The 26,130-nt window shown below is 46.9% G+C and overlaps 1 protein-coding gene across 1 annotated transcript in view; it reads right to left on the bottom strand.

Annotated features, from left to right (window-relative positions):
• Window positions 1-12,993: 12,993 nt before the first annotated feature.
• BMP2 (bone morphogenetic protein 2) overlaps window positions 12,994-26,130 on the bottom strand; it is a 68,968-nt gene continuing 55,831 nt past the window's right edge. The window contains exon 5 of the mRNA XM_063391470.1: window positions 12,994-14,895. Coding sequence (XP_063247540.1) covers window positions 14,853-14,895 — 43 coding nt within the window. The 3' untranslated portion in view covers window positions 12,994-14,852. The remainder of the gene's footprint in view (window positions 14,896-26,130) is intronic.

Genomic DNA, 26,130 nt, shown 5'->3' with positions numbered 1-26,130 from the left:
CAGTGATTTGAGCCATCCACAGAGAAGGAGGAAAGGAGTTCTGCTGAGAACTGTTGACCAGGGAGGAATTTTGTTGTGGACCAGCAGAAAAAATAATGTAATGCAGGTGTTTCTGCAATTGTGAAACATTTGTAAAGCCAATGTGTCCAACAAGTCTCCCACTCACATTCTGGTCCACGTGACATGGCAAGGTCTGACGCGGAGGACTGCAAAGAGAAAACATCTCTCTGAACTCGTTGGCGTGCACCAGGGCCTCCCTTCCCTCCCGCTCTCTGCTTTTCTGTTTATTTAGGTGTGTGTCTTTGTTTCTGTTTTTACATTTAGCACGAGTGGAGAGGAAGTGGGATTTCATACGGCTTAGGAGGCTGGAGCTCTCCACACTTTGGAGCATGGGCCTCTATTTGTCCTCACCCTGCAGGTGCGAGTGTTTGCAGGCCAGACCCTCACTGGTATGAACTGCCCCGGCTCCACGAGAGCTCCCTCCTCTGAGCCAGCCCATCTGAGCAGGCTTGTGGTACCCAGAGATGCAGACACAGGGCGTGCTGAGGCCAAGCTGGTCTCATGGCTAGGAGTGGGAACTGGAAGCAGAGCAGAATCCTTTTTCTCCGGGTGATGGTACCAGGAGGAATGGATCAAACATGGCACACGGAGATGTCTCAAAAAACGGCAGCTGCTGTTCTGTTCAGGGTTGTGAATTTACTGGAAAAGTAATTTGGGGAATACTTTAATTTAGTTGAGCTTAGGCCAACTTGGAGATGGGCAAGGAAGAAAGTTTTAAGCCTAAGTTCAGGGCTCATCTCAGGACTCCCTTCCCCTTTGCAGCTATTTCCCTGCCCACACATGTACACACAACACCAGGGCCAACCATGGCTTGGGCTGAACTGTATTTTAGGTACTTGACAGGTTTAAATCATGACCCTGCAACACCCAATCTCCAAAATAGAATCTCTTGCTGTTATTGACAGTAGTGCACTTCTAGCCCTGTTTAGAAAGAAGCTGATACTGAGAAAAGCCACTGAACTTTCTGAGTGAGGTAAGGTCAGTTTAGGGCTGGATGAATTGCCTGGCAGGAAGGTTGTGTGGAAGTTTGGCTATCCCACAGTAACACGGCAGAAGGAGAACGCCCCAGCCCTGACTTCCAGTCCTCTTTGTAACCATACTGGCTTGTTTACATTTGGGTGGTAGATGGGTGGAGCCATTACTCCAATTTTTTGGCTTGAATCTGTCCATTTGGATGTCAGTGTAAACTGATGCAATTAATAATCATGGCCTGCTATTGGAAATGATTAGTCTGTTTGTTTTCCATAAATATTGGCTGGCTGGCTTCACCTGGCAGAGGCTGGGAATTGTCATGGCAGAGACGAAAGCCCAGAGAACATGAGGATTCATAATCCATGAGAGCTATAGTGTTTTCCAGTCTAACAAGATTATTGGATTTAGACATAAGCAGGATGCTGGACTGGGATTCAGGGAGCAGTAGAGAAAGTGCAGGTATTTCAGAGCAAGTGCTGTTTTAGTCAGAAAGTTAATGTATCATTAAAATAAGCCCCAAACGAATGGGGGAACTTTTAAATGCAAGAGGAAAGTTGAAAAATATCCAGGCTTTCTAATTAAATACACTTCCCATTTCTACAACTCCAGCATGGCAGCCTTTGCTCTTCCACACTGACCAGCTCCCATGGGCAGAGCTACATGTAAAATGTAGCCGTGTTTGAACTTGAGGGCTATTTATTCTACAGATGCTCTCTAATTCCAAATAACACTGATGCCAACCAGGTTTTTCTCCCCAAGACTCACGCATACAACACACTTTCTGCTTTTGGAGCTCATCATTCCTTAACTCCAGAAATTGCAATATGAACCTTGGCTACTATGCACACTTCAACTTGAAAACACAGCAGTGATCTGGGATTTTAATTCAAGCAAATTTGAGAGTGGATTAGAAATAGGATCCAGATGCATCTCTAATAGTGAAAAGAAAAATTAGCAGAACATTGGAGCTGAAATGAACTCTGTCTCTCTTTCAGCTTTTTTCTTCCCTTTTGCTTTGTAAGAGGAATTACATAGACCTAAAGCACCATAATTAAATTGTCATTTGTTTCTTGCCTTGGTAGAAGCTCTGCCCAGCTGAGCACATCTCAGTTTCCATCTGGGCATTTACCTACAGCGCGGGCTGGGAGTGGGGGGTAGTTTCTTACTTGCTTTAAGAAATTAGGAATCAGAGGCATGCACAGCCTGTCTGGTAGAGTCTTCAGCGAGCAAGCTGCCAGGCTCTGCAGGTTATACATCATTAGCACACTGAGTGTCCAGGAGAGCCCAAAGCTTGTGCAGGTGTGCTGGCAAAGCTCACACCACTTCCCTCCCTCCTCCCTCTCTGCCGTGCTTCCAGCAAGCTGATACTTGAAACCCGATGTGGCAAAATCACAGAGAACTCCTCTCGAGTTTGTCAGCTCCCCGCTCACCCAGCAGACGTGACTGTGAGAGGGCGCATGGAGCCTGGAAGGGACTTGCTGGAAAAACAAAACCATCGAGTCAAGGGCTTCGTGTGTTTTTCCATGAGTGTATGAAAAAAAGTGTGAGTGGTTTTTTAAGCACTTTCAGATATTAGAAGTTTAGTGAACACAGAGACAGCTTCCTTTTTTTTTTTTTTTTTCCTTTTTTCCCCTGCCCTTGAACTTTGGGAATGACTATAGGGAATATATCCCAGGCTGTTTTCAATGACCCATTCACGTGGTGGGTTTCTTTCAGCTTTTCCCAAAAGAGAGTAAGCTTCACTCGACCTCTGCTCTGGCTTTAGCTGCCATTATTTGTGCATCCTACTCAGATAATCAATAAAAGTGGATGGCATCTGAAAATAATTATGCACACAGCTCTTCCCCAGCTTCCAAGACGAAGACAGAAGCTGGGAAAGGAGCCTTTGCACATTCAGCACTTGTTAAAAGAGTGAAATATAGTGCTGAGTGTTATTGTTGTATCCCAAATCCTGGGCATTCAGCAGCAGTTTCTTTTGACATTGCAAAGCACTCTGGCCACATGCACCTGAATACAAAGCTCATCAGCTTTCCCATCCTTCCTGACTTTGCTGGAAAAGTTGTGCTGTCTGCTCCTGTGGCACACCAAAGGCAAGAACTCCTTTTGGGAGAAAGAATCTGGCTGGGTCAGTGCCTCTTTTTTTTTTAAGGGACACCAACACAGCTGCAGTTTTACAGCCAAATGTCCTGGCCCCAAGGCAGCGTATGGTGACAAGTGGGTGGGCTGTGCGAGACAAGGGGTCTCTCTGTAGCAGGGGATGAGCTTTTCCAGCCATGTTCAGCCCCCCAGCTAAAATGGCTCTGTCTCTACATGGCTCATGGCAAGGTCACCTTGAGGTGTCCATCAGGCTGTCACTGCCTACTGAAGAACCTGATTCAGGTTCTCCATCAGCCGGGAGAGTCCTCCCAGCCAGGAAAGTAGTGACTCATGTTGTATTAGAAGACATTTAATGTCTATTTTAGGAGGTTTGCAGCCTCAGCCTCCCTTCAGATGGTGGCCAAGATGAAGCATTGGCGTGAACATGAACATTCCCACTGCAGCCTCCCTGAACAGCAGCGGCACTGGATGCCAACATGGGGCCTCTGAGCCGAGCAGGTGGTAGGAAAAGCAGAGGCACAGATTTTGCCAGGGCAGGCTGATTTGCAGGGTAAGGCTGTGTCCTTTTCCTCCTGCAGCCCTGGAGCAGCTTTGTGTAGCACTGTCACAGTGGGGACTAGAGTCTGGCTGTGGCCCTGTTCAGGTTTAATGTTCTTTCCATAGTCTCTTTGTGGTCTCTGTTGAAGACAGGAGGAGAGGTGGGGTGGAGCAAGGATCTGTCCCAGTGTGGCTGTTCCCACATGTTTCATTTAGACCTTTCCTGATCTGCAGAAGGAATGCCATGGCTGTACAGCCTGGAAAATCTTGTGATGCCTGCGAGAGCTGACCACTGGGGCAATCCAGAGTCTGGCAGCTGCCTCCCCAGAAAGAGCTAAGGCCATCGGGCAACCTGCTGCTCCCAGCAGGTTTCCCAGGGCTATTTCACATATCTGGACAGCAGCAATGACAGGGGAGCAATTATTTTTGGGCATTACTCTGGGAGCTCTGCTATCTCCTAATCTAGGCAGCAAGCAGAAGTGTTTGCTGATGGGCTGCTCCATTGTCCATCCCCAGCTTTTCTCCATGGTGGTACATTGTTTGTGGTGCTGTCTAAATCCTCCTGCCAGCCCCAACAATACCTCACACAACCCCGGCGTGTCGGGAGCTCCCAGGCTGAGGAGAAACCGATCCCGCTCAGCCCGGCTCCGTTTGTGGCAAAGTGTTTGTGCAGTGATTAACTCCTGCACGGACACACAGAGCCACAAATCTCCAGGTTGTCTCACAGCCTTTTCATTCAATTAAGTCTGTTGACTTAGTCTCATTTTGAGCAGTAACTGGATTTAGATAAGACAGTGGAAAGCAAAACATCAATTGTGTGATTCCTGGCCCAGCCGGTATGTTGATCCGAAGGGAATGTTTGTGCGGGCGATAACGGAGGCAGTGCCGTCATTAGGACAAAGTCATTTGGTGCAAAGGCTCTAACACAGAGTAAAAACACTCTGTGTTTAGTGCAAGCACTGGCCTGAGGAAGCAGAGGAGCTGCGTGCTTCCACAAATTCCCTCTTTGCCTCACTTGATGCATCTGCTGTGGACACACAGTGGTGGAGAGGTCCTGGTCAGTCTGAAAGGGGAATCACGTTGGGCTCGGAACTGGGAGATCCTGCTGCAGGAACAGGCTGTGCTGGAGCCCAGCTGCCTGAACCATAAATGATGAAGGTTCTACAGGGATGTAACCATTTGGGATCCTGCCAGTTACTCTTTGTCAGAAACAGACCAAAGCTACTCTGGGATAATTCCCCTCAACAAGCTGTAGGGCAGGAGTTTCCAATAAGTTCCCTAGGGGCTTGATTTGCCCAACATCTCTGGGAAGAGGAGATGCAGGTGACACACACCCTCAGCACCCACTCCTTAGAATACAGGTGGTCCAGGTGGAAAGTTCCTCTGTATACAATAACTGCTGTCTCCCTGTGTATGCAAGAGGTAAGAAAGCTCTCCTGTTTTCAAGCAAACATTTTTGTGATGCACTCCTGTGTCTGCTACTGTTTTCAGGCTGTAATCAGAAAATATGTCAGGGAGACATTCATTGTTATATATTTGTCAAAAGAACATTTCCGTGCATGACTTTTTTGGTCACTTTGCTTTCCTGACATCCTGCAAACCTTCAGCAAGGACCACGGAAGAACAGTGCAGAAATAAACAGTGAGAAGACATTACTTCCTACGTTAGCTGAGGACAAGGCATGCCATGGGAACATAGCAAATGTATCACTGACTTTCTTGTTTTGTTGTGCTGGAAAGGATTTCTTCCTTTGATTCTCATTTGTGTCCTTCTGTGACGTAACATCCATGACGTAAAGAGATTGTTCTAGCTGGTTGCAATGTGAGAACTCCTGTGGCCACTGGAAGTGGACAATACGTTTTTGGTGGTTCACAAACAATGGGCTGTGTGCAGCCCCACTGAGCCCATTCCTCTGTGCAGCACGGCTCACCACGGCAGGAACAGGGGAATGTGTTACCTCAAAGGATTTTTTTTCCCTGTTCCTCCACCTGCTCACTTCCCTTTGGGGCCATGCAGGACTTCTCACAGAGATGCTGGCAGCAATGTAAACCCAGTGGTTTTGAGGGATGTTGTGTGCCATGGGGCAGCAATGCTTCATATCCTTGTTCCTGTGTGTTTTAGTGCACTCAGACACTCAGTGTTTCCATCAGTGACTCGTACCATGGGGTGTTCGTGGCTCCCTTGCAGCAGGACACTGCAGGAGTGGTGGAGGGACCCCAGGCACTGTGGACTCTGTGCCCAGCACGTGGCTCTGCCCTGGCACAGTGTGCGGCTCCTGGGCTGTGTGTACACACACACCAACACTTAATTGTTGGCAGCTTAACATTTATTAAACGTCTTCTGGTAGCGATGAAAGATGGCATCCTCCCAGAGTTTTGCATGAGCTAATCGGCCCTTTGTGTGAAAGTGTAGGTGGGGACTCTTCTAACAATACAGAGTTGGTTAGCTCATCATCTTGGCTTTAGGGGCTTACTGGTGTGCCCGTCCTGCTTTCAGAGCCATGAATAATCCAGCTTTGCTGCTGTCCTCTTGTAAGAAAGAAAGAGAGAGTGTAGTTTCAGGGCTTGGTGCTCAAGCCTGTTTCTCAGTACAGGGGATGAACAGGGATTCATCTATTATTCACTGGTATCACTCTTGGCTTCAGTCTTCTTCGGCCTGCTCTTGGTATCACAAATGATACCTATCAGCATAATTGCTATTTTTCAGCCATCAGTTAGAATAACACCTTGAGGATTAGACAGGCATGAGTCACCATCAAAATGAGAGGACCATTCACAGAAGTCTGGGCAGCTCACGGTTCATTTCAGCCTCTGCTGTCTGGATGGTGGGGTAGTAGGGTAAACCAACAAAATAGGCTGGAAGCCCCCATTTTGGGAGAAGGATTGATCTTAAATGTTCTTAAATGTTCCTGAATACACTTTGGAAATAACCTTAGGTGAAGAAAAGGCAGTGCATAATAAAAATACACATAAAGAAACAGGTCAAGGTCCTGGCACTATGCCAGGGGAGCTGGTAGAGGACAAGCTCCAGTCTAAGTCTCCAGTCTTTCTGGCTGTGGCCAGAAAGATATTTGGTTTTGGAAGGATATTAACAGCATCCTCTGTATGGAGGTCCTTGTGGTGCTGGAGAGGCCAAGGCCTCAGATCCACACTCCAGACTTCAAATAAAGATGTAAACTCCAGAGGAAGTCTGGAGGAGGGCAACAGGACTGATAAGAGGTTTCACAAAACATGACCTGTAAGGAATTATTTTTTAAATTGGACTTGTTTAGTCTAGAAAAGACCAAGAACAGCTGTGAGAGGCTTCACTTGTGAAGACAGTAGCTGAAAGGAGTCTGGTAAAAGAGTGCAGTGGTCATGGATCTATTTGCATGGGGAAGGACAAGAGGAGTTGAGAGTTTAGGAAAGCTGTTTCTATAGAGAGTGGGGGATGCTGGAACTGATGAGGCAGAGATCTCCATCTCTGGGAGTTTCTAAGAGTATCAGCTAATGTGTCCCGTGAACGGCATAGGCACATGCACAGAATGACACAGAAGGGTCTCGCCACACCTACATGATTTGTTTAAATCCATTCTGTGGGGTTTGTTGCTTTCTTGGCAGAAGTAGAAGGAATGTTGGACTCAAGTTTGGTTGCTGACATGGAAAACATGCTGATAAGTGGGTATGTTTGCACAGAAAATGTTGATAAGACAGGAAAAATGATATCGTGATCAGAAACAACAGCCAAAAGTTTTAGAAGTTCTGCTTCAAAGAAGGAAAATGGCTCCTGTGGCAAAACATCTTTCATTAAACAAAAGATTTAGCTGGAAAAATTTGCAATGAGCTCTGCAGATTAGCAGCCCAGCACAATCCCAAGATATCTGAAGTGTCGTTACTGATCGTAGAAATAGTTCTTTTCACCATTTGGGATTCAGCAAAGATAGCACAACACCTCTGTTTGCAATTGGAAGGTGAGGAAAGAGATTTTCAGGGCAGCCAGAGAGGAGCTTCACCTGTGAAAAAGGCCATGGAAGAGTAAGGATCGAGAAAGACTCTGTGCAAAGCCTGCCAGATTAGGAGGGCAGTGGTATCTCTCAGAGAGCCAAGGAAAGACTGTGGTTCAGGCATGAGAGGCAGAAGCCCAGGGCTCAGAAACTGCTGGTTCTCACAAAGCCTGCACTCCTGTGTGTTCAGCCCAGGAAGCTGCTGAGGGGGATGTGAAGCTGCCATATGTTTTTGCAGATGCTCCAAGCGTGTGTGCTCCCCTTAGGGATACATGCTTTATACCCAGTTTTGAAATTGGGTCAAAGTATTCCAGAGCTCCAGGAGGAAACTCCTGAGAATTGAGAGACCTGAGATGCTGTGATAATGGTTCTGGACAGCAATTTTACTTTCCCCTATTGAGGCTTGGGTAGACAGAGGGGAGTGCAACAGGAGATCCACACCAAAGTTTAAGGCAGACACATCTGCCTGGCTGTCGGATTTCGCGTCAGCAAATTGGAAGAAAATTAAAAAATCCAAAGCCAGATCTTGTCCTTGCTGTGGGAATGCAAAGAGGCCTCAAAGGCTCCTACATAGATATTTATGCCTGGCATAAAATCACCACAGAAAACCAGTGTTTCACTGGTTTTGCCATCCCTCTAATAGGAATATGTTAAGTGAATATGAAAGAATGAGATCTTACTGTTAGAATAGCCTTGAGCTGGTGTAACTTCCCTTAAGAGGAGGGTGCAGTGTTCAGCCTCTGCCCACCACAGCTCAGCAGCTGTCCTCCCAAACACATCAGGCTGCAGGCTCACACCTTAAATCAACAGGTGTGGGAGACAGGGGACCTTAAATTCTCAAAAGTGGTGTTTTTTTCCTCCAAAGCCCCAGGGAGATTTGTATCCTGAGATACCATCCCTCTGTCAGGCATGGAGGATGAGCTGCCACTATCATCATTGCTCTTGGCTTTAATTTCTAGCACAAATAGCCCCAAACCTCTCTGGAGTGGGTCAATATGAGACAGGCACATTACATTGCCTCTTAATGCAAAGCTAACCATGTTTACTCCATTACTCAGTTCAAAATTGCAAGCCTTATCTCACAGGAGTTTGGGATGGCTCTATAGTTTCAGAAACTTCAGGGTAAAAGGGTTATTTTTTAAATACAGTGTTTTCCAGAAAGACTATCTTAAAAATACAGTGCAATTCAAATCCTCTGCTTCCTTTAATGCTATTTTCAGGTTTGTTTTTTGGGGTTTTTTTTCAAATTAGGTTTAGCAAAATGCATGAGATGTTAGATTAAAGGGCCAAGGCTTGGGTTTTCTGTGTCTGTACAGAAATAGCTGTTCCCTGGGTGGGCCAGGTGAAGCTGAGCAGAGTTATTGTCCCTTGACTTCCCCAGCCCTGGAGGAGGCAGAGATGAGACTGGCTGCCTGCAGGAAAGTCTGGCCAAAAGCACTGGGCCACATCCTTTGTGGAGGTAAATCAACATCATCTGGGTGGTGTTTCTGGAACTGTGACTATTTTCATCAGGATCAGGCCTTTTCCATATGGTGAGGAAGTGGTAAAGATCACAAAGGGAGGGAAATCTGTCCATGCCTTGCAAGAATCTACGGGGTTTTCCTATGTAGGTGGTGTCATTTTCTCTAAAGAACGAAAGTGTGGCTCTTTCCCTCGAAGGAGACTTGCTGAGCAGCTCATCCCCATAAGATAACAAGCCCAGATGCCCAGAGGAAGAGTAGTGTTGTTGTGAAGACACAGCCCCAGAAGGCAAAATGTCTGGATTTTTATTTGCAGCTCTGCCACGAACTTCCTGGATGATTGTGGCCGAGTGAACCAGGTCTGTTGTTCCAGCAGCCCCCGTGCCCTCTCTGCACAGGCACGAGTTGAACGCTCACTCAGGGCTTTGCACAAAAGTCCAGCAAATGCAAAGCTGCAGAGACCCACGTGCTGCCCTGCTTTACCTAGAGACAGGGGATGAGTTAGTGAAGCACTGGATCCCTGACAGCAGGATCTGGATCCAGAAACAGGGGAGAGCGTCAGAGCAAAGCCCACCTTGCCCAATGGCCCATTGCTCGCAGATGGTGCCCAAGGAGGAAAACAAAGTAAGGGTGAGCAGAGCTGGGCTTCCAGAGTTGGGAGTGGTTTGTGTGAACTCAGAAACGCTCAAAGGATTCCTAAGCCTGGAGCATGACTAGTCCAGGAAGAGCTCTCAGGGCACCTTGGGATTTTTAGCTTCCTTGGAGCAGGACTCATTTCTTCAGCTGTATGTCTGACCTGCTGGGTCACACAGGGCTTTTGTAGCTGCTGCAAAGAACAGCCTTCCCATGGCTGTGTCAGCTCTCACAAGGAAGTGATGCTGCCTGCCAGGGAATTGAGGCTAAATGCACTGGTGTTTCCTCATGCTTTGGAAGGGAAGAGAAGTCTGAAGAGAGTTATTGTTGTGGTATACAGGAACTTTGCCAGTATAACGCCCTGTAATAGCAGCTAGTCTTCCTTCAGGTCATTAAGTTACCTATTTTTCAGTACTCTTGCTCCTGACAAATAGACCCCAATTTTAGAGATGACCTCCTTCTCTTTCCTTTTTCCTGACTTGGTGAATATGTTTAATATATTTGGGATTTTTTTTTTTAATGGTGGTTTATCCAAATATCCTTCTTCAAGTGTCGTCTCCCAAATCTGTCCTCCAAGGAGCCATGAGCAGATAACCAACACATTTGTGCTCTGTCTTTGAGTCTCAGTGGGAACTAAAGCGTGAGGAAATATTCTGAAGGGCACTACAGATGATAAAACTGGATTTGGAATAAGGAAATGTCTGTCTGCTCTCAGAGATAGTCTCACATCTGCTTTGTCCATGCCCCATAACCAAGCTGCTCCCTGGAAGGCACAGAGCTGAGTTAGGGTGGGGGTGGGTTGAGCTGCAGCCCAGCTCGTGGTGGGGCTCGTACACGCGGGCTCAGGACGGTGTGAATGTGGCTACCTTCCACCTGGGGATGGCTGGTGTCCAGCCAGCTGGGAAAGGGGGCTGGATGGACAGGCAGCTGTTTGCCTCAGCCAGCATGGACATGCCCAGATTCTCCTCATGTGCAACGGGAGGGTACTCAGATATTCCAGTGATGAGGGCAGTGTGAGAACCTGTTTTGACCAGAGCATGGGTTTCAGTGGCAGTTTTCTGGGTGATTAATTGGGTGACTTCATGCAAGTCTCAGCTTGCCATTGCCCTGTCCAATAAATGAGAATAGCAGCATTTGTCTCCCTTTGTAAAACACACTGAGGTCTATGGATAATCCTCCTCCTTTTTCCCACCCATCATTATAGGACCAATGGAATCTTACGACACATTGAGTTTCTGTGGTCTGGCGTTTGCCAAGCATCTCAGAATGACTCTTTGGCTGGAGTTTGCAATGTCTGTGCCACGTGATTTGTCATGGCAGCTCCTCGTTGAAACCAGGTCACCACTCACCTGAGAGTGCTCGAGATGGGGAGAGTGCAGTGGGCACGAGGAGGATGCAGGCCCTGGGGCATCCTGTAGCCACACACATCAGCAATCCATCAATAACCCACAGCACTTTGTGGTTCAAAGCTCTGCAAATACTTAAGAATGGAAAACTCCAAACAGGAGAAGATTCCTCTTGACCACAACACTGCTCTGTTACCCTGGTGAGCAGTAGGCAGGGCTGGAGAAGGATCCTCACTGGGCATTTGGAGATGTTCTCATAACATGATGTTCAACAGTTTGAATTCAGGGACTTTGTGCTGTTGTACACTACTGATATTTTAGGACAAAGTTACTTTTTCCCTGATTGTCCTTGGAATCATGGAATAGAATGGCTTGGGTTGGAAGGGACCTTAAAAATCATCTGGTTCCAACACCCCTGCTGTGAGCAGGGATGGCACCCACTAGATCAGGTTGCTCAGGGCCCCATCCAACCTGGCCTTGTCCAGGGATTTTCTCCTATGTTGGGATGCAAATCCATTCTTGAATCACATCCCGAGCAGGTACCAACATGCTACTGAAGTTACACTGTTTCTTACAACGACAATGATAGAAAACCTAAATGATTGCAAGTAAACCTTAAAGAAAGGTTTACTCACTAATAGTTAAGAATAGCTAAGAAATCAGGTTGCTGATACACAGAGATCTTCCCAAAGAACATTGCAAGGCTGGAGGAGCCTTGAAGAGCCAGGAAACCAGCAGAGATCAGTATCAGCTGGCAGTGAACTTACAGGAGAGAGGCTTGAAGAGAGGCTTGATCACAATCTCCAAGTACTTACAAGAGGAAGGGAAATGAGGCAGATGTATCCAGACATCTTCTGGCTGAAACTTGAAGCTGAACATTTGTTAATTTTTGTGGTGGTGGGGAACAGGAGCAGTACTTCCTGCAGAGTAACGCCCCAAGGCTCCTGTGGTCCCTGAGAGGCTGGGGGCAAGTGTTTGAGAAAACAAGCTGTAGTTGGAAGAGGAATGAGCTGCAGGTGTGTGGTGGCCTTTGCCATGTGCAGGAGCAGATTAGGGGATCCTCCTGAGTCCTCTAGTTCGGGATCCAGTGATTTGGATTTCGTCTGCCACAGCAACATTAAAGCCACCTTCATCTTCTCCTCTCATCAAGTGCTGAGCCCCACCGGTGGGGGTAAAGCTTTTGAGAGGGAATAGTGCTTCAGGACTCAACTCCAAACACCATCAGTTATCTGGGCCAGCTTGAGCTGCCTCTTTTCTTGTCCTCTGCCTCCACTGTATCATTACAGGGTGACAGCATCAGAATTACTTGGTGCTCTCATCTCTCCCTTAAATCAGAATGAAACCCAAACAAACAAGTAACATACCAGGAGCCTGTTGTGAGCGCTCATGAAAGGCTGCAATTTCCCAGAGCAGCACTCAGGGTCTGCTCCCTGTACCGGGGCTGTGAGGGACTCAGCACCTGGCTGGGCTGGACCCAGTGGCTCTGTGTTTCATGAGTCCTATCAGGTGCCATCTGTCCGTACACAAGCTGTGTTTTACTTATAAAGTAAATGCGTTACATGAGCTATAATGTACAATTTCAAAGCAGACCCACCTTAAAAACATTTTGTTTAATAAAATAACTTAATTAGAAGAGAGCTTCTGGCTGATGTGGTTGAGGCTGTGATAATTTTTCCTTCTCAAATCATTTTCTCTGTTTATTATACTTAATTATAGTGTAATTATGTATCCATCCTCTAGGCAAATTATGCAATCAGAAAATGTGAGTGGTTCATTTGCCACTGCTGTTGGGACCAGTGTTTACATCCCTAGTACAAAATATGAGCATAATTCCCATTATTTATAGTGTTATGTATATGCATGTATATAAAAGAAGTTTCACACAGGATGAAGAATTGGTGTAAATATTTTATTGGCACTCATTTTTGCATCATCCACTCAATTCGTTTGTGGCCTACTAATAATGGAGACACCCAAAGCTCAGGTAAGTAAAATTTTACCATGAATTTTCTCAAACACAAATACATGGCTGAGGAATGTGGAAGTTGCACAGCTGAGCTTTAATTTTGGTAGGAAGGTTGTTATTACTTTTAAGAGCTGTTTTTGCATTTCACTTCCTAATATTTAGCACAACAAGAGAGGAAGGAACCCCACAATATTCAGTAATGGAGTGTGGAGTTGTGTTCACATCATGGGTTCAGACTAACCTATTTTTAGCCATGTGCTTCATGAACTTTCTAACCATGGCAGCCCTGACTTCAGCAGGCTGAGTTGTTTGTTCTTCCTCTTGTTTCCCTTGATGGGAGTTGACAGATCATGTTTGAACATACCAAAATGTGATGCCAAGTGTCCAAATCTTTGAACACCCTCCTGAGATGGATGTTTTCTCCTTCTCTGGCCAGCTCTCAGAGTTAATACAAACTGAATTCCCACTTGGCAATTTCAGCTTCTCTCTCTGTGCTTATTTTGCAGAATGAAGCCATTCTCGCCAGTGGAGCAGGTGGGGGAGGTGACACATCCACTGCTGGAGCTCAGCCCCCCCATGTTTGTTACAGCTGGCACAGGTGAGACATCCACCTCACCATCCCACCCAGAGAAGGAAAAAGGTGATTGCTGATCATCCTCACCAGCCCTGCAGCTGCCCCATGGCCTCAAACAGCCTTTCCCTCTCCCCACGCTCAAAATGCAGCCACTGCCCCATTCCTCCCTCTCCCTGAGAGGAGAACTGTCAGTTGTGGTCTCTGAGGGAAAGGCACTGCCCCAGCCAGCCTGGAATGGAGCTACAGAGTGGGGAATCAAAGCCCAGATCCAGGCAGATACTTTGTGGTAACCAAAGATCCCATTAACATCTGGGGAGCTTTTTCAAAGGAGCCAGCGAATACTCCTGGGTAGGGGCTGTTGCTCCATCCTGACCCGCAGACCCTCGGGGGAGCTGCACTCACACACAGGGGGCCACACCAGCCCAAACTGGGTGCAAATAGCCAGGCCACTGCTCCCAGGGCTGCCTGTAGCAGCAGGTGGGACACAGCTCCCGGGATGCCACACGCCGAGAGCCCCAAGCCTGGAGCAGGCAGCAGCTCCGTGGGGAGCTGAGGGACCGTAAGGCCAGGCGCTGACTCAGTCCACGGCAAGGAGGCATCTCCCGGAGCAGGATGGGACGGGATGGGAGCAGTAGGTACGTAAGATGTTTTTGTTGTTTCCTGATGTTATCCCCGTTTTCCCAGGTCCCAGGTTCAGACAGCGTCTGCCATGCGCTTTGGCCAGACACCGAGACGCTAACCGTGAGCTGGTATTGCTGCCATGAGCAAAGGGACAGTGCCATGGAGTGTCTGGGCAGTGCCAGCCTCTCCCCACAGGGATTTTGCATGGGCTGAGACTGGGCAAAGGGTGCTCTGGCCTGGCCCCCTGCCAGAGGAGAATTTGGCCATTAGAGTATCACTTGCTTTCGAGGTGTGGCCTGAAAGGGAGTGTTGGAATATTTGTAGGGGGTTTTCCACATTTTGTTATGAAACTCTTGGGTTTTCCATGCCTTGAATTTGGGAACACATACCTTAGCAAGCAATTTTACAGATGCTTGGCTCCAAGGTGATGCTTCCTACCTGTTGGTTTGTAAATGCTATGGAATGAGCAGTGTACTTAACTATTTCTAAGCAATGGGGAAGTTGTGGTGCAGTTTACCTGAGGTCAGGCAGAAATCTGAAGGAAGGGCTGGAAGCAGGAGTCAGATTGCCAAGTCCCCAGCAGCCAGGCACAAGTGGGGCTCCTTCATCCTTTCTGTCCTTTCCTGGGTTTGTTTCCTCTTGTGTTCCTAGGGGAGGAAACAAAAGAGGGGGAAATTAAATGCAGATCACAAATTCCAACATCTGTGCTAGAGGAATCTGCACCCAAATGCAAGTGGATGAATTTGATCCAGTATTGGCCCCTGATTCTGAAAGAGTTTGTCTCCGAGGGAGCTGGTTCAGAAACCAGCTGAGAGCTGAGACCCCACAGCTCTGTGTGAGGACAAGGGCCTCCCTTCCTAACTGAGCTTGAATCAGTTGAATTTCAGTTATTGTGAAGCCATAAGGGAAGCCTGGCCCATTTTTATATCTTGGAGCCCCCCTGGAAGCCTCAGCCCCAGAAAAGTGTTCCAGCACTGCTTCAGCACACGCTGAGCCTCACACAGTGTCCGGGGGAGCATTGCACCTATATCTGAGCTGTCATGAGCTAAAGCCAGCAGAAGTAGATTTCCATTCACACCTTCTGTTTGCATGTCAACATGCCATGATGACATGAGGCAGCAGATGGATGCAGACCAGGAAGAATATTTGGACATATTAGGCAATAGGGATTGGTCCATTCAGCTCACACATCTCCAGATGAGAGATCACAAGGCTGCAAAGGACCAAACTGAAAGCTCCTCATAAACAGAAGCAAAATGGGCTTTGCCCAGGTTTATTGAATATTTTATTTAAACCACCAGCTCCTGTCCCAGTCTGCAAGACCCTGCTCTTCAAATTGCTAACAGAATGACCCCATTTTCATTGGGTTCAGAGTCTTTCTCAGAGTAGACCCCTTTCCCCTCTGGGGAAGGGCTGAACAGCCGACATCCAGCTGAAATCCTGTGTCAACAGATAAAGGTAAAACACCCTTTTCAGTCAGCTGTGGGATGTGTTTCCCAAAAGCTCTGGTATCTCTGGTCCTCTCTACTTTGTCTGTGAAACTGTTACTTTGCATAATAGAAGGGAACAATGCTCAACCATCTGGTAGCAACACCACCATAAATTTAGGTTGTTTCACTCACTCTCCCATCAGCAACAGGAACAGAGCTTCCTTCTTGTTCCCCTTGATCTCTCAGCCCTGTGCTAGAAAGGCAAAGCCTGTAGGAGCATGGGGGACTGAACTGCACCCTAGACTGGGTTTTTGAATTTTGAAAGACATCTCTGATTGTGAGTGAGATTCCTTTGCAACTAGGACATTTCCCAACTGTGTGTGAGCACAGGGATGAAGAACTCAGTAACCCCGGCTGGGAGAAGACACTGGGTATCGTCCTGTGTGCAAATGCCCCTTTCACCTCCAGCAAAGCCTGGGAACTGGGATCACATCACCTTGCCATCGTGCCTGGGGAATCATCACTGAGGTTAATGTCATCAAGCAGCAGCATACACACAAAAATCCAACACGATTGTGATGGAGGTTCTGAGCTCACTCATGTCCAGCGTGGAGAGACATCCATCACCCCTGAGGGACTCCTTATCCTGAGGACCAAGCCACTTCTTCATCCCCACGACCGATTCGCTTAGCAACCTGAACCAGGGAAACTACTATTTGCTGCCATTCCTCTAGTCAAGAGGAATATGCAGAGCTGTACTCCTGTTTATCCACTCTTGGTGAGCGTAGTCAGACGGTGAAGGCCTGGATGCTGGAGTTTATGGCTTAAATCAATGGGATTATTCATGAGTTGAGAGATAACCATGTGCTTTTATGCTTGGCTGGAGCAGCGTCTCAAGCTGACAGCTGGGAGTCAAAAGCTCTGAGTCACCGGGTCCCTCCTCTCTCTCCTTCCTGTGTGACCAGTCTGCCAGTGTCTGCTTCCCTGCCTGCCGCATAAGGAGGATGACAATCGCTTTTATCTGATGCTTGCTTCCAAATGGCCCTGAAGGCCTCTTCTGGCCTGATGAAAATTCAGTAGAAGCTGGACTAGCATGGAAAGATGGGAGGACATTTAACTAATGAAAGCACTGGGGCTCAGGAAGGCAATTACATCCTTTCCTCCTCCCCACATTCCCACACAGGCTACTGGTGATGGCTGCAAAATCTCCTATGGGCAGAGAGGAGTGGGAGGCCATGGAAAAGGTGAGACAAGGCCCTCTGAGCTTGGGGAAGGCTCTGTGGGGTGGTGGTTGGGGTGACCAGCACAGCAGGTTCCCAGCAGTAGTTACACCTTAAAAGAGGCTCCTTTCAATTAAAAACTTGATCCTGCAAGCCTCTGCTTCATCTTTGTACTTTGTACAACAAAAACATGCACAAAAAGCAGAGACAAAGAGAGAAACATGGGTCAAATGCATGTATTTTATGCCCCAATTTACAGTAAGTCCCCAGAAGGCATTTCACATCTAGCATGTGCCTCTATAATAAAAGATGATTTTAAATATAGACCCCATCCCTTCTGCTGCTGCTCCTGTGCAGTGTTGGTCAGCACTGCTGCGGGGTCTCTCCCTGGGGACCTGTGCAGGACCCACTCAGTGCTGAGTCTGAGGAGAGACAAGCAGCGTGAGCTGCCCAAGGTGCAAAGGGCTGAGTGGATCAAGGGCTGATGGTGCCTTTTCCTGGTCCAGTTGTCCCCTTGCCACCATTCCTGGGAGGAGAAGCTGCTGCTGCAGCCCTGCTTCGGTGCACCGCAGTTTTGGGGAAAGCTGCCTTTGGCCGGTGCCGGTAAGATGGGCTGTTCTGCACCTCCCTGATGGTTAGCAAGGCAAATAGGAGAGTGTGAGAAACCCTGTGTGGCTGTGCCCAGGAGAGTGTGCAGGCAGAGGAGCTGTGGGCGTCCTCCAAGCTGCCCCAGCATCAGCAAATACAACTGCTCTCACTTTCCACTGATAGACATCAAAAAGCAATTAAGAATCAAGCTCTTTAAATTGATGGGTTTCAAATTGAAATTGAAACATTTTTCATTATTTGGCTGGTATCAGTGCCTAGATTAGATTATTTTTTAAGGGAAGATTAAAATAAACAGTATTTATGGTTTAATTATTAGAATGACTAAGAAGCTACAGCTTTATTTTAACTTCAGAGAGGACCAGGAGATGTTTTTAATGATATGTTTTACTCACATAGGACCTTTCATCCAAGAATCTCAAACTGCTTTTCAAATAATTAATTAATCCTTGTACCTCCCCATGAGACAGTTATTATCTCTGATGTTACTGATGGGTAAGCAAAGGCACAAAGACGTCAAGGCACAAACTGTTTTCCAAATATTAATTAACTAATTCTCTCACCACTCTGTGAGACTGTTACTATCTCTGCCACTACCAATGGGTAAACTAAGGCACAAATCTGCGAGTAACTCACCCGAGGCCATGCAGGTGAGTCAGGAGCAGCACTGAGAACACCAGTGAGTGGTCTCTGAACTCATTGTTTCCAGCAAGTCCTACACCATCTTCCTGACAATGGGCAGCACATTCCCTGGTGTGAAACACAGCTGAAACCAGCTGCTTTATGAAAGTATTTCCTCTGTTCTGTCTTCATCCATTGGAGATCATGTTTGCCCACATCAATCTGCAGTTTCTTTTGAACTTGTTGTGGCTGGTGGAAGCCAAAGTAACTGTGAGGAGAAATGTTTATTTTAAAGGCCCTGGGGAGCTTTGAGATGCTCTGGTGGTGGGGCTGTCCAGCAGCACACAGTGATTCGAGAGCTCATCACTGTGCCTGGCCTGTGTGTGGCACATGCAGGGGTCGATGCCATCGCTCCTCTCTCCTGTGTCCCAGCCTGCAGCCCCAGAGCAAGCACGTGCAGGGCCCCACGTGTACGAACCTGAGCTGCTGAACCTGTGAGTGTGTCCTGCCCCACTTACCCACCTCCTCCTTGGGCACATGGCAGCCAGGTATCTTTAAGGGTCTGTGCAAGGGAATGTGCAGGAACGTGAGGACCCTGCAGGCCAGGGCCCACCTTGTCCCATGCACAGTCCGTCAGGCTTGGTGTGAGTTTATCCCATGGAGCGAGAGCTTTCTGTCCTCCCCAGGAGGAAGAGAAAAAGGCAGGAAGCTGGAGGCACTCTCTGTTCCCAGGAAGGGTCCTGCTGTAGGATTCTCTGCAGAGGCACCTGAACCCTCACCACAAGCACATCCCAGCTGAGCTATTTCAAACATGGGCTTGGCCCCATCAAATGCAGTCTCATTTCCACATGAAAGGGCTGGGGGAATATGAAGCCAGCTCATCTGTATTGATAAAAATTTGGCATTACTTTCCCCCAGTTATCTAAGCTTTCTGTGTACATTAATCACAATGCAAAAACCTGGAAGATGGGGTGCCTCTCAGCTGTCTTTCCCATGGGTTTTTATGGGTTGTTTTTCTAGGGTTTTTTTTTGGTTGGTTATCCCTTTTTTTTTTCCCCCTAAACTTCCTTTGTCCAGTTGCACTCTGCTGGAGTCTGATTGCTCTCTCCCCTGTGCAGGTTGGATGCCTCCCTCCTTGTGCTTCAGCGCTGATGCAAGCGCTCGGGTACCAAGTTTGCCAGAGCTGGCACGAGCACCCCGTGCTCGTCTAGACACAGTCTAACTGTGGCACTAATGCCAGGCTTCCCCAGGCTGAGCTTGGCATTCGTCAGAGCTCTGCCCACGGTCAGCACTTTGATCTTTATCCTTGAAAACCACAGCCATTGACAAAGGTAAAATGAATTTCTGACTTTGAAAGACTTTGATGGCATTCTTTTGGTTTGCGTTTTGTTTTTTTTTTCTCCTCTCCTTTGCTCTTCCAGCTGAACTTCATCATAAAGCTTCTGATTACAGCTGCAGCTCCAGGACCAGAGAGAGGTCATGCTGTCTTGCTTTCTGCTGGTTTAAAATCTGAAGAGGAAACCCTGGGACACTTCTGAGACAGTCTGCCAGTGAGTGAAATGTAAACCATAATGGGAATCGGAGATAGAGGCCCCTCAGGATCTGGTCTTGTACCTTCTTTACAAAAACAAACCAAAACAAAATCATCCTGAATAAGGCCAAGTGCCAAGAGCAGGAGAGAATGAGAACTATTTGGTGTTAGATTTCTAGCTGGAGATCTGCAGCCTGCCAAGCACTGCTGTTTGTCTCCATGTAGCACTGGCTGAGCTGAGGCAGGGGCCTTCTATCGGACACTGTACAGAAATGCTGTAAGAGTGCCCTGCCTGGAGGTGCGCATCATGACAAACACGGTGTGCAAATCCAGTGTTGCTGCTCTGTCTGCTCAGTGGGAAGGGTCACACAGGGCACCTGAATCCACTGAAGGGCTCCAGGTGCCTTCATGGCAGTGATCCCATCAAGATTGTCAGAGATGACAAAGGTGGCATCTCTGCTGGCAAGCTGCTGGCTCCAAAGGTGGTGGCTGTGCTGTCACACACAGCTGGGCAGCAGTGCCTTGTGTGTGCAACCATTTCTGACACCTTTCCCTGCTGAGTCACAGGGTTTGGCTCGCTCAGGGGAAGTGCTGCACATCTCTGAGCAGCTCTCTCTGCTAGAGAAAAAAGCAGCAGCTCTGAGCCAGACTTTTCTCTTTGTAAGGTTAGAAAAGCCAATTGTGAGATGTCTTATCTTTAAGTGAATTCACTGGAGGAAGCACTTTATGTGAGGGACCTTCAGTGAGGTACTTCCACCAACCTGGATGAATTCCAATGGAAGCAGAGGAGGGGGTCCTTCCACTGGGCCTGGGATGACAGCAGAGATTGAAACAGCTGGAGATTAATACTATGGACAGTGCTTTAAAAGGAGTGGGCTTCAATTAAGGGATATGGACAATTTGCATATTTATAAAAATCTTCCAGGGATTGGGAGTGAAATCCAGGTTTGCTGAGGTCAATGGCATTTGTGCCCCAGATGGCCAGGGGGGCCCAGCTCTCTCCCTAAACAACTGCATGGAAAAGTCCAGAGACCTTAAGTGATGGCGGTGACTGGAAGCACCAACACGGATGGCCAATCCCAAAGGCAAAACATCCCAGAGCAGATTTTGGGGTGTCCAGCTCCTGGTGAGGAGAGCCCATTTGCCAAAAAGGACTTTGTTAAACAAACAAGCAAAAAACAACTCTGCCTTGAAGGTGACTGCCTCCCAGCTGGAGCTGGCTGAAAACTTTCCTCTTGCTGTATATAAATATCACACACACAGCTGGCAAGGAAAAACCTCATATAGGTGGTATGTCTGTTTGAGGTAGAAGGATGTTTACATTTTATGTGTATAAACTCACATAGCTATATATTCTTAATATCTAAAAAAATTTTCTTTTCCTGAACACTTCACCAGTTGATTCACAGATGCCAAATGTTGAGATAATATGTTAAATAGAAATGTTGTCAGTTTTCCATGGAGAGTTTTCTGCAGCCTTGGAGAAGCTCTACTCAACATTTGTTTTGAGATTCAAAGGAATTTGATTAACATTTTGCTGTTGCCCATTCCTGAGTACTCTGGGTTGAACTGGGACCGGAGGAGCACTGGATGAGTAAAGCTCTTCTCTTATTTACAGTCTCACTGAAACAATGAAGTAGCAGGAATCTCCTTGGAGAGCAATGGATCACAGCACTTGTCAAGATGATTTCCAAATCAAAGATGACTTCCAAGGAGCAGCAAGGGTATAATTTTGGAGCCAATCAAGCCAATGGCAAAAATCCCAATTTCTGCACAATATTCTTAATGGACCCTCTTAAATTTTTGAGCTTCACATATTATATATTATATGCTATAAATTATATTGTGGCTAAAAGGTCCTGCCTAAATTCAGCCTCTGTGAGCCTTACAGAGGAATGACCCTGAAGAAGAGTGATGAAAAAGGTCAGCCTAGTTTAAAAACAAATACCACATTTATAATGAGACCAAAGGGAGAATGAAGAATTCAGTTCTTGATACTGACACCTGCCACTTGCAAAATATCTCCACCACTAGAAACAAATATCTGGGAGAGTTTGGAAGTTTGATCACTCATTTGTTCCTCCTTTGTTTCCATTTCAGTCACGGGTCCCTCTGTCCGGTGACAGCACTGACATTGCTAAATGTCATGAAGTGAAACTCCCGGAGTTGTTCCATGTGCTGCTTCCAGGTGAGATGGCAACAGGAACATCTATAACTCTTACCAAAACAAAACAAGGCAAAAAATACTTACTAATGTTTTTGGATATAGTTGTTATGTCCCAGGCACAGAGATTAGTCAGAGTACCCATAAATGTCACTGAACTCTGATTTCCAAGTTCTTTGCTCCCAACGCCCACCGGCTTTGAAAACCCAGCTGAGCTCTGGCTGCTGCGATGGGAAAACCTTCTGGGGTTTGCCCAGTTCTTGGTCCCCACCAGACCATTTCAGGAGGGGAGGCAAGATGCACATCCATGTGGTGTATCTCCGGTAGGAAATGCCCCCGCTGTAAATCCTGCGGCACAGGTGACCCCTCGAGCTCCGTTCCCAATGTTGCAGCTTCCAGTGGCACCATTCAGGAGGGATCAGCCCCAGGGTGACGGAGCAGATGTGGGGCCTGGCAAAACACCCAGGGCAAGGATCGAAAGTGCTCAGGTCAATTTTCTCTCCTCTCTGCACATCTCTGCTGGGAACCAGAGCCCTGGTCCTAATAAACATGGCAGTTCTGACACTGTCATTTAAGAAAATTCAGTTTCCCAGAGAAACCTCAGACAAAAGAACCAGCCCAGGATATTTATCACTTCGCACTGCGTTAATGCAAACAAAAACATTGCACGCTGCAATAAATCCATTACGGGAGTCTTACCAGAACAAACTCATATTCCCATGTGGCCAATTTCAAGCTGGAAGGGTTTGGGTTGGTTTTTGCTATTAATATTCTTTTGTAATGGAGAAGGCATTTTTCAATTGAATGAAAAGCTTTGCCTCCAAAAATGTTCAGTTTCATTGAAAGATTTAGAGGTTTCAACAAGAAAAAACGAAGACCAGCAATTAAATGATTGCCTGAGTGAGAGATTTCTTCAGTATCCCCCCTCTCCCCATCACCTCAAAGAAGTCAAAAAGTAAAATATTAACTGAAAGAACCAAATCCCTCCATGTCATCAACATTTTTCACAGGGGAGAGCCGTAGTCCCTGGCTACCTCCATCATTCACTTTGCAATAATGATATGTTTATGTGCTAACCCCCAAATTAGCTCGGCTGAGCCAGGAATGCCCACAGGACTCTCAGAGGGACAGATTTGTACCTGCAGAGCAGACTGGGTGCAGTCACACACAGGCAGGCCCGGCCTGGAGAGTCCCCTGGAATTGCAGAAGCAGAGCTCAGCAAAGCCTGGCTGAATGGCACCATTTAAGCCTCAAAGGAGAGCCCAAGTGCCAGCCAGCACAAGGGGACAAGGAGCACCCCAGAGAAGGGCACAAAGGTGGCAGTGATGAGCAGCACTTGGCTTTGCTCCCACAGGGGTCACAGCTGGGTCCTCTATTAAATTTTTCTCAACACAGCAGTATTGAGAATTACACCAAGTTACTCACTAGTATTTGACAGTCCTGGCGTCAGCAGAGACAGTCAAAGGCTCTGTTATCTTCTTTTATAAGCTGGAGAATTTGGCTCTGAGGAGACAAAGGTTCAGCAGAGCATGTGGGCAGTATCACTCGTGTGAGTAAAGTGGTACCTTTGTCTCTCTGAAGGTGCATCCTGGGCTTAGCTACAAGAGCCTCCATCTGGAAATACCAGTGACTGGTAAAAATGTGTCTATTCTGAATTTTTTAAAAATTATCTATTGTATTAGGAGAAGAAACTATTTCTGTGTCATTTGCAGCATCCTTTTGGAGTTGAAATTCCTGTGTGCACATGCAGGATCCAGGTTCATCACATTAAATCACCAGTGGGAAAAGTTGTTCCCAGTCATTGCTCTGTTTTCGTTGTCCCATCCTATCACCTCAAGTTGAGTTGGTAAGAGGTAAAGCAACCAGAACAGGCAGTTTTTAAGGTTGCACCAAGTAGAAGGTAAGAAAATATAATAAATTTGATTTCATGCCTTCTTGCCAATTGCTTGAAATGTGCAGTCCATATGAATGCATATAACAAGGAGGGAATGTTGGGAAAACCAATAAAGATTTTGTGGTCTTAACTATAATGAATGTAGTTTGATATAGAGTCTGTTTTTCACTGCATGGCAAAATGAATCATAAAATACTGGACCTTGAAACTCCTGCATTTTTTAACAATAGCCTGGGGACAGTTTACAGTGTAATGAATTGTAATTAACCCACCTTCAAAATCTTTTATGAGTATTTTGCCAATTAGCTTCGCATGCTTGCTAATGACTCATGGCCAGCGCATGTCTTTGCAGAGCAGTGTTTACAGCACACACCGGCCTGGGAAGGCAGCAGAGGGACACAGGATGGGGAGGGAGATGCAGGTAAGACCCAACCAGTCCTAGCAACCTACATATTGCAGCTTTCAAAGCGCCTTTGCTGTTCTCCCAGCCCCAAAATAACTGCAATAATGTATAGCGACGTCAAAAGGCTTTGGTTTCCAAAGGATTGCGAGGAATGCAAAGGGCTCAAGTCCTGACATCTGTTGTTACTTAGTACTAACATATATAATGCTGCTAATTGCTGAGCCATCTTTGTTTTCCTTACTTAGCACTAGGGTTAGAATTATTTTATTTTTGTGGTTCATGGCTTCCTGCCACTTCCAACACAAAGTCCACTCTAAAGAAAATAAAACAACTACCAGGCTGCCTACTAACTGTGTGTGGAGGGCTGGGGCTGCCTCTTCCCCCTCTTCTGTTTTAGGTCGTGTTTTTGTTGCTTTTGTTGTTTTTTTTTTTAATCAAGGTAAGAAGAGACAGCAGAGCTGGGGCCTGACCAGTGTCACAGCAAAAGGCCACATGGGCCAGTATCCCACCTCCCAGTATCCCATCTCCCAGCACAGCTGGGAGGTGATGCAGGCAATGCAGAATCCATCCCTCCCCTGCTGTACCCTCCTTGCTCCAGGCAATCCGTGGTTTATGGACTTCCCAAAGCAGAGGCTGCCTTCAGACCAGTGTGTTTTAACAGCCACCCATGGATCTATCCTCCTCAAATGTTTTTGATCCCTTTTTCAAGCCATTTATAACTTTTGGCCTCCGCAACATCCTGTGGCAACGAGTTCCACAATTTAATTATGCTTTGTATGAAAAAGTACTTCCTTCTGTTGGTTTAAACCTTCTTGTGTGACAGTGCCACCAAGTCCCTCTAATTCTTAGGAGAACCACTGAACAGCCAGTTCCTATTTGCTTTTTTCTGTGTCAGTCATGATCTGACAGACTTTTGCTGAACCTGCTTCTGTCACTCCCTTCCACCCTATTTTTCCATCTTTGTGGAAGCTGTTGCCCATCTCTCCTCATGCTGAATGCTCTCCTTCCTGTGCTTTCCAGTTCAGCCCAGCTCTTCTGGAGTTCCATGGCCAGAAAACACACTACCGTGGAGATGCAGTTTCACCGAGGAGTGCTGTAACGGTGTCTTCTGATTTGTCCTGCCTCTTTGCCAGCTCATTCCTAACGGGATTGTTGTCTCTTCTGATGGACTTTAAATGATATTTGCAGAGGCCTCCCAGCTCTCTTTGCTCAGTGCTGTTTTTAGGGCTCATCTGTGTGGAAGTACAGGGAGGGCGAATGCTCTGCACGTGCTCTGCCTCTGTCGACACTGCCCTGCATCAGTCATTTCACTGCCCAGCCTCTCGGGATCACTAACCCTTCCAGCACTGCTTTGTGGCCAGATTTGCATCACCTGCAGAATTTCTCTTCTCTCTGTTCTTCCTTTTTACCAGACTATTTATGAATATGTCTGAACACTGTCAAATTAGTATTTCATCAACTTAGTTCTAAGTAATGCAGGAAACCTCTCTCACACAAAAATGTGTGGCAGACACCAGCCAAGGCCTTGAGGGGACCCACAGGTGACCTCCAGTGACTGTGAATTCAGAGATTGATACCCATCCTCCAAAGAGACAGCTTTTAACTCCATAAAACTGCAGGAAAGAACTTTAGTTCTCATCTCTTATCACAAAGCCTTGTTGCAGACAGTTTTTAGGCATTTGTGTTTATTGGCACGACTCTCTGAACTCCTTTGAGCATGTTATCAATATTGAGTGGGTAAGCAGAAGAAATCGGTGATAAGAAGGCCCATCTGGTGTGTCAAGGATTTCATTCCCCAGGCAGGGATATGTCATTCGTCGGTTTATTATTTTTAATGACTTGCAGTCTGTCCCTGTTGGTCATGCAGACCATGGAACAAAGGTTGGTAAGAAAGACTCAGCTACAACGGTGCCTTTTATTGCCAGATACCGAATCAATTCAGTTTACAGGTGAACTGCACACCTTTGGCACTGAATTCCTAAAGTTCACCAACCAAACCCACAGAATCTGTCC

This window comes from Prinia subflava, chromosome 2 (genome assembly GCF_021018805.1).
Source record: "Prinia subflava isolate CZ2003 ecotype Zambia chromosome 2, Cam_Psub_1.2, whole genome shotgun sequence".
NCBI lineage: Eukaryota > Metazoa > Chordata > Aves > Passeriformes > Cisticolidae > Prinia > Prinia subflava.
Note: the sequence above shows the minus strand (reverse complement) of the source record. Positions and strands in the feature narration are given on the sequence as shown.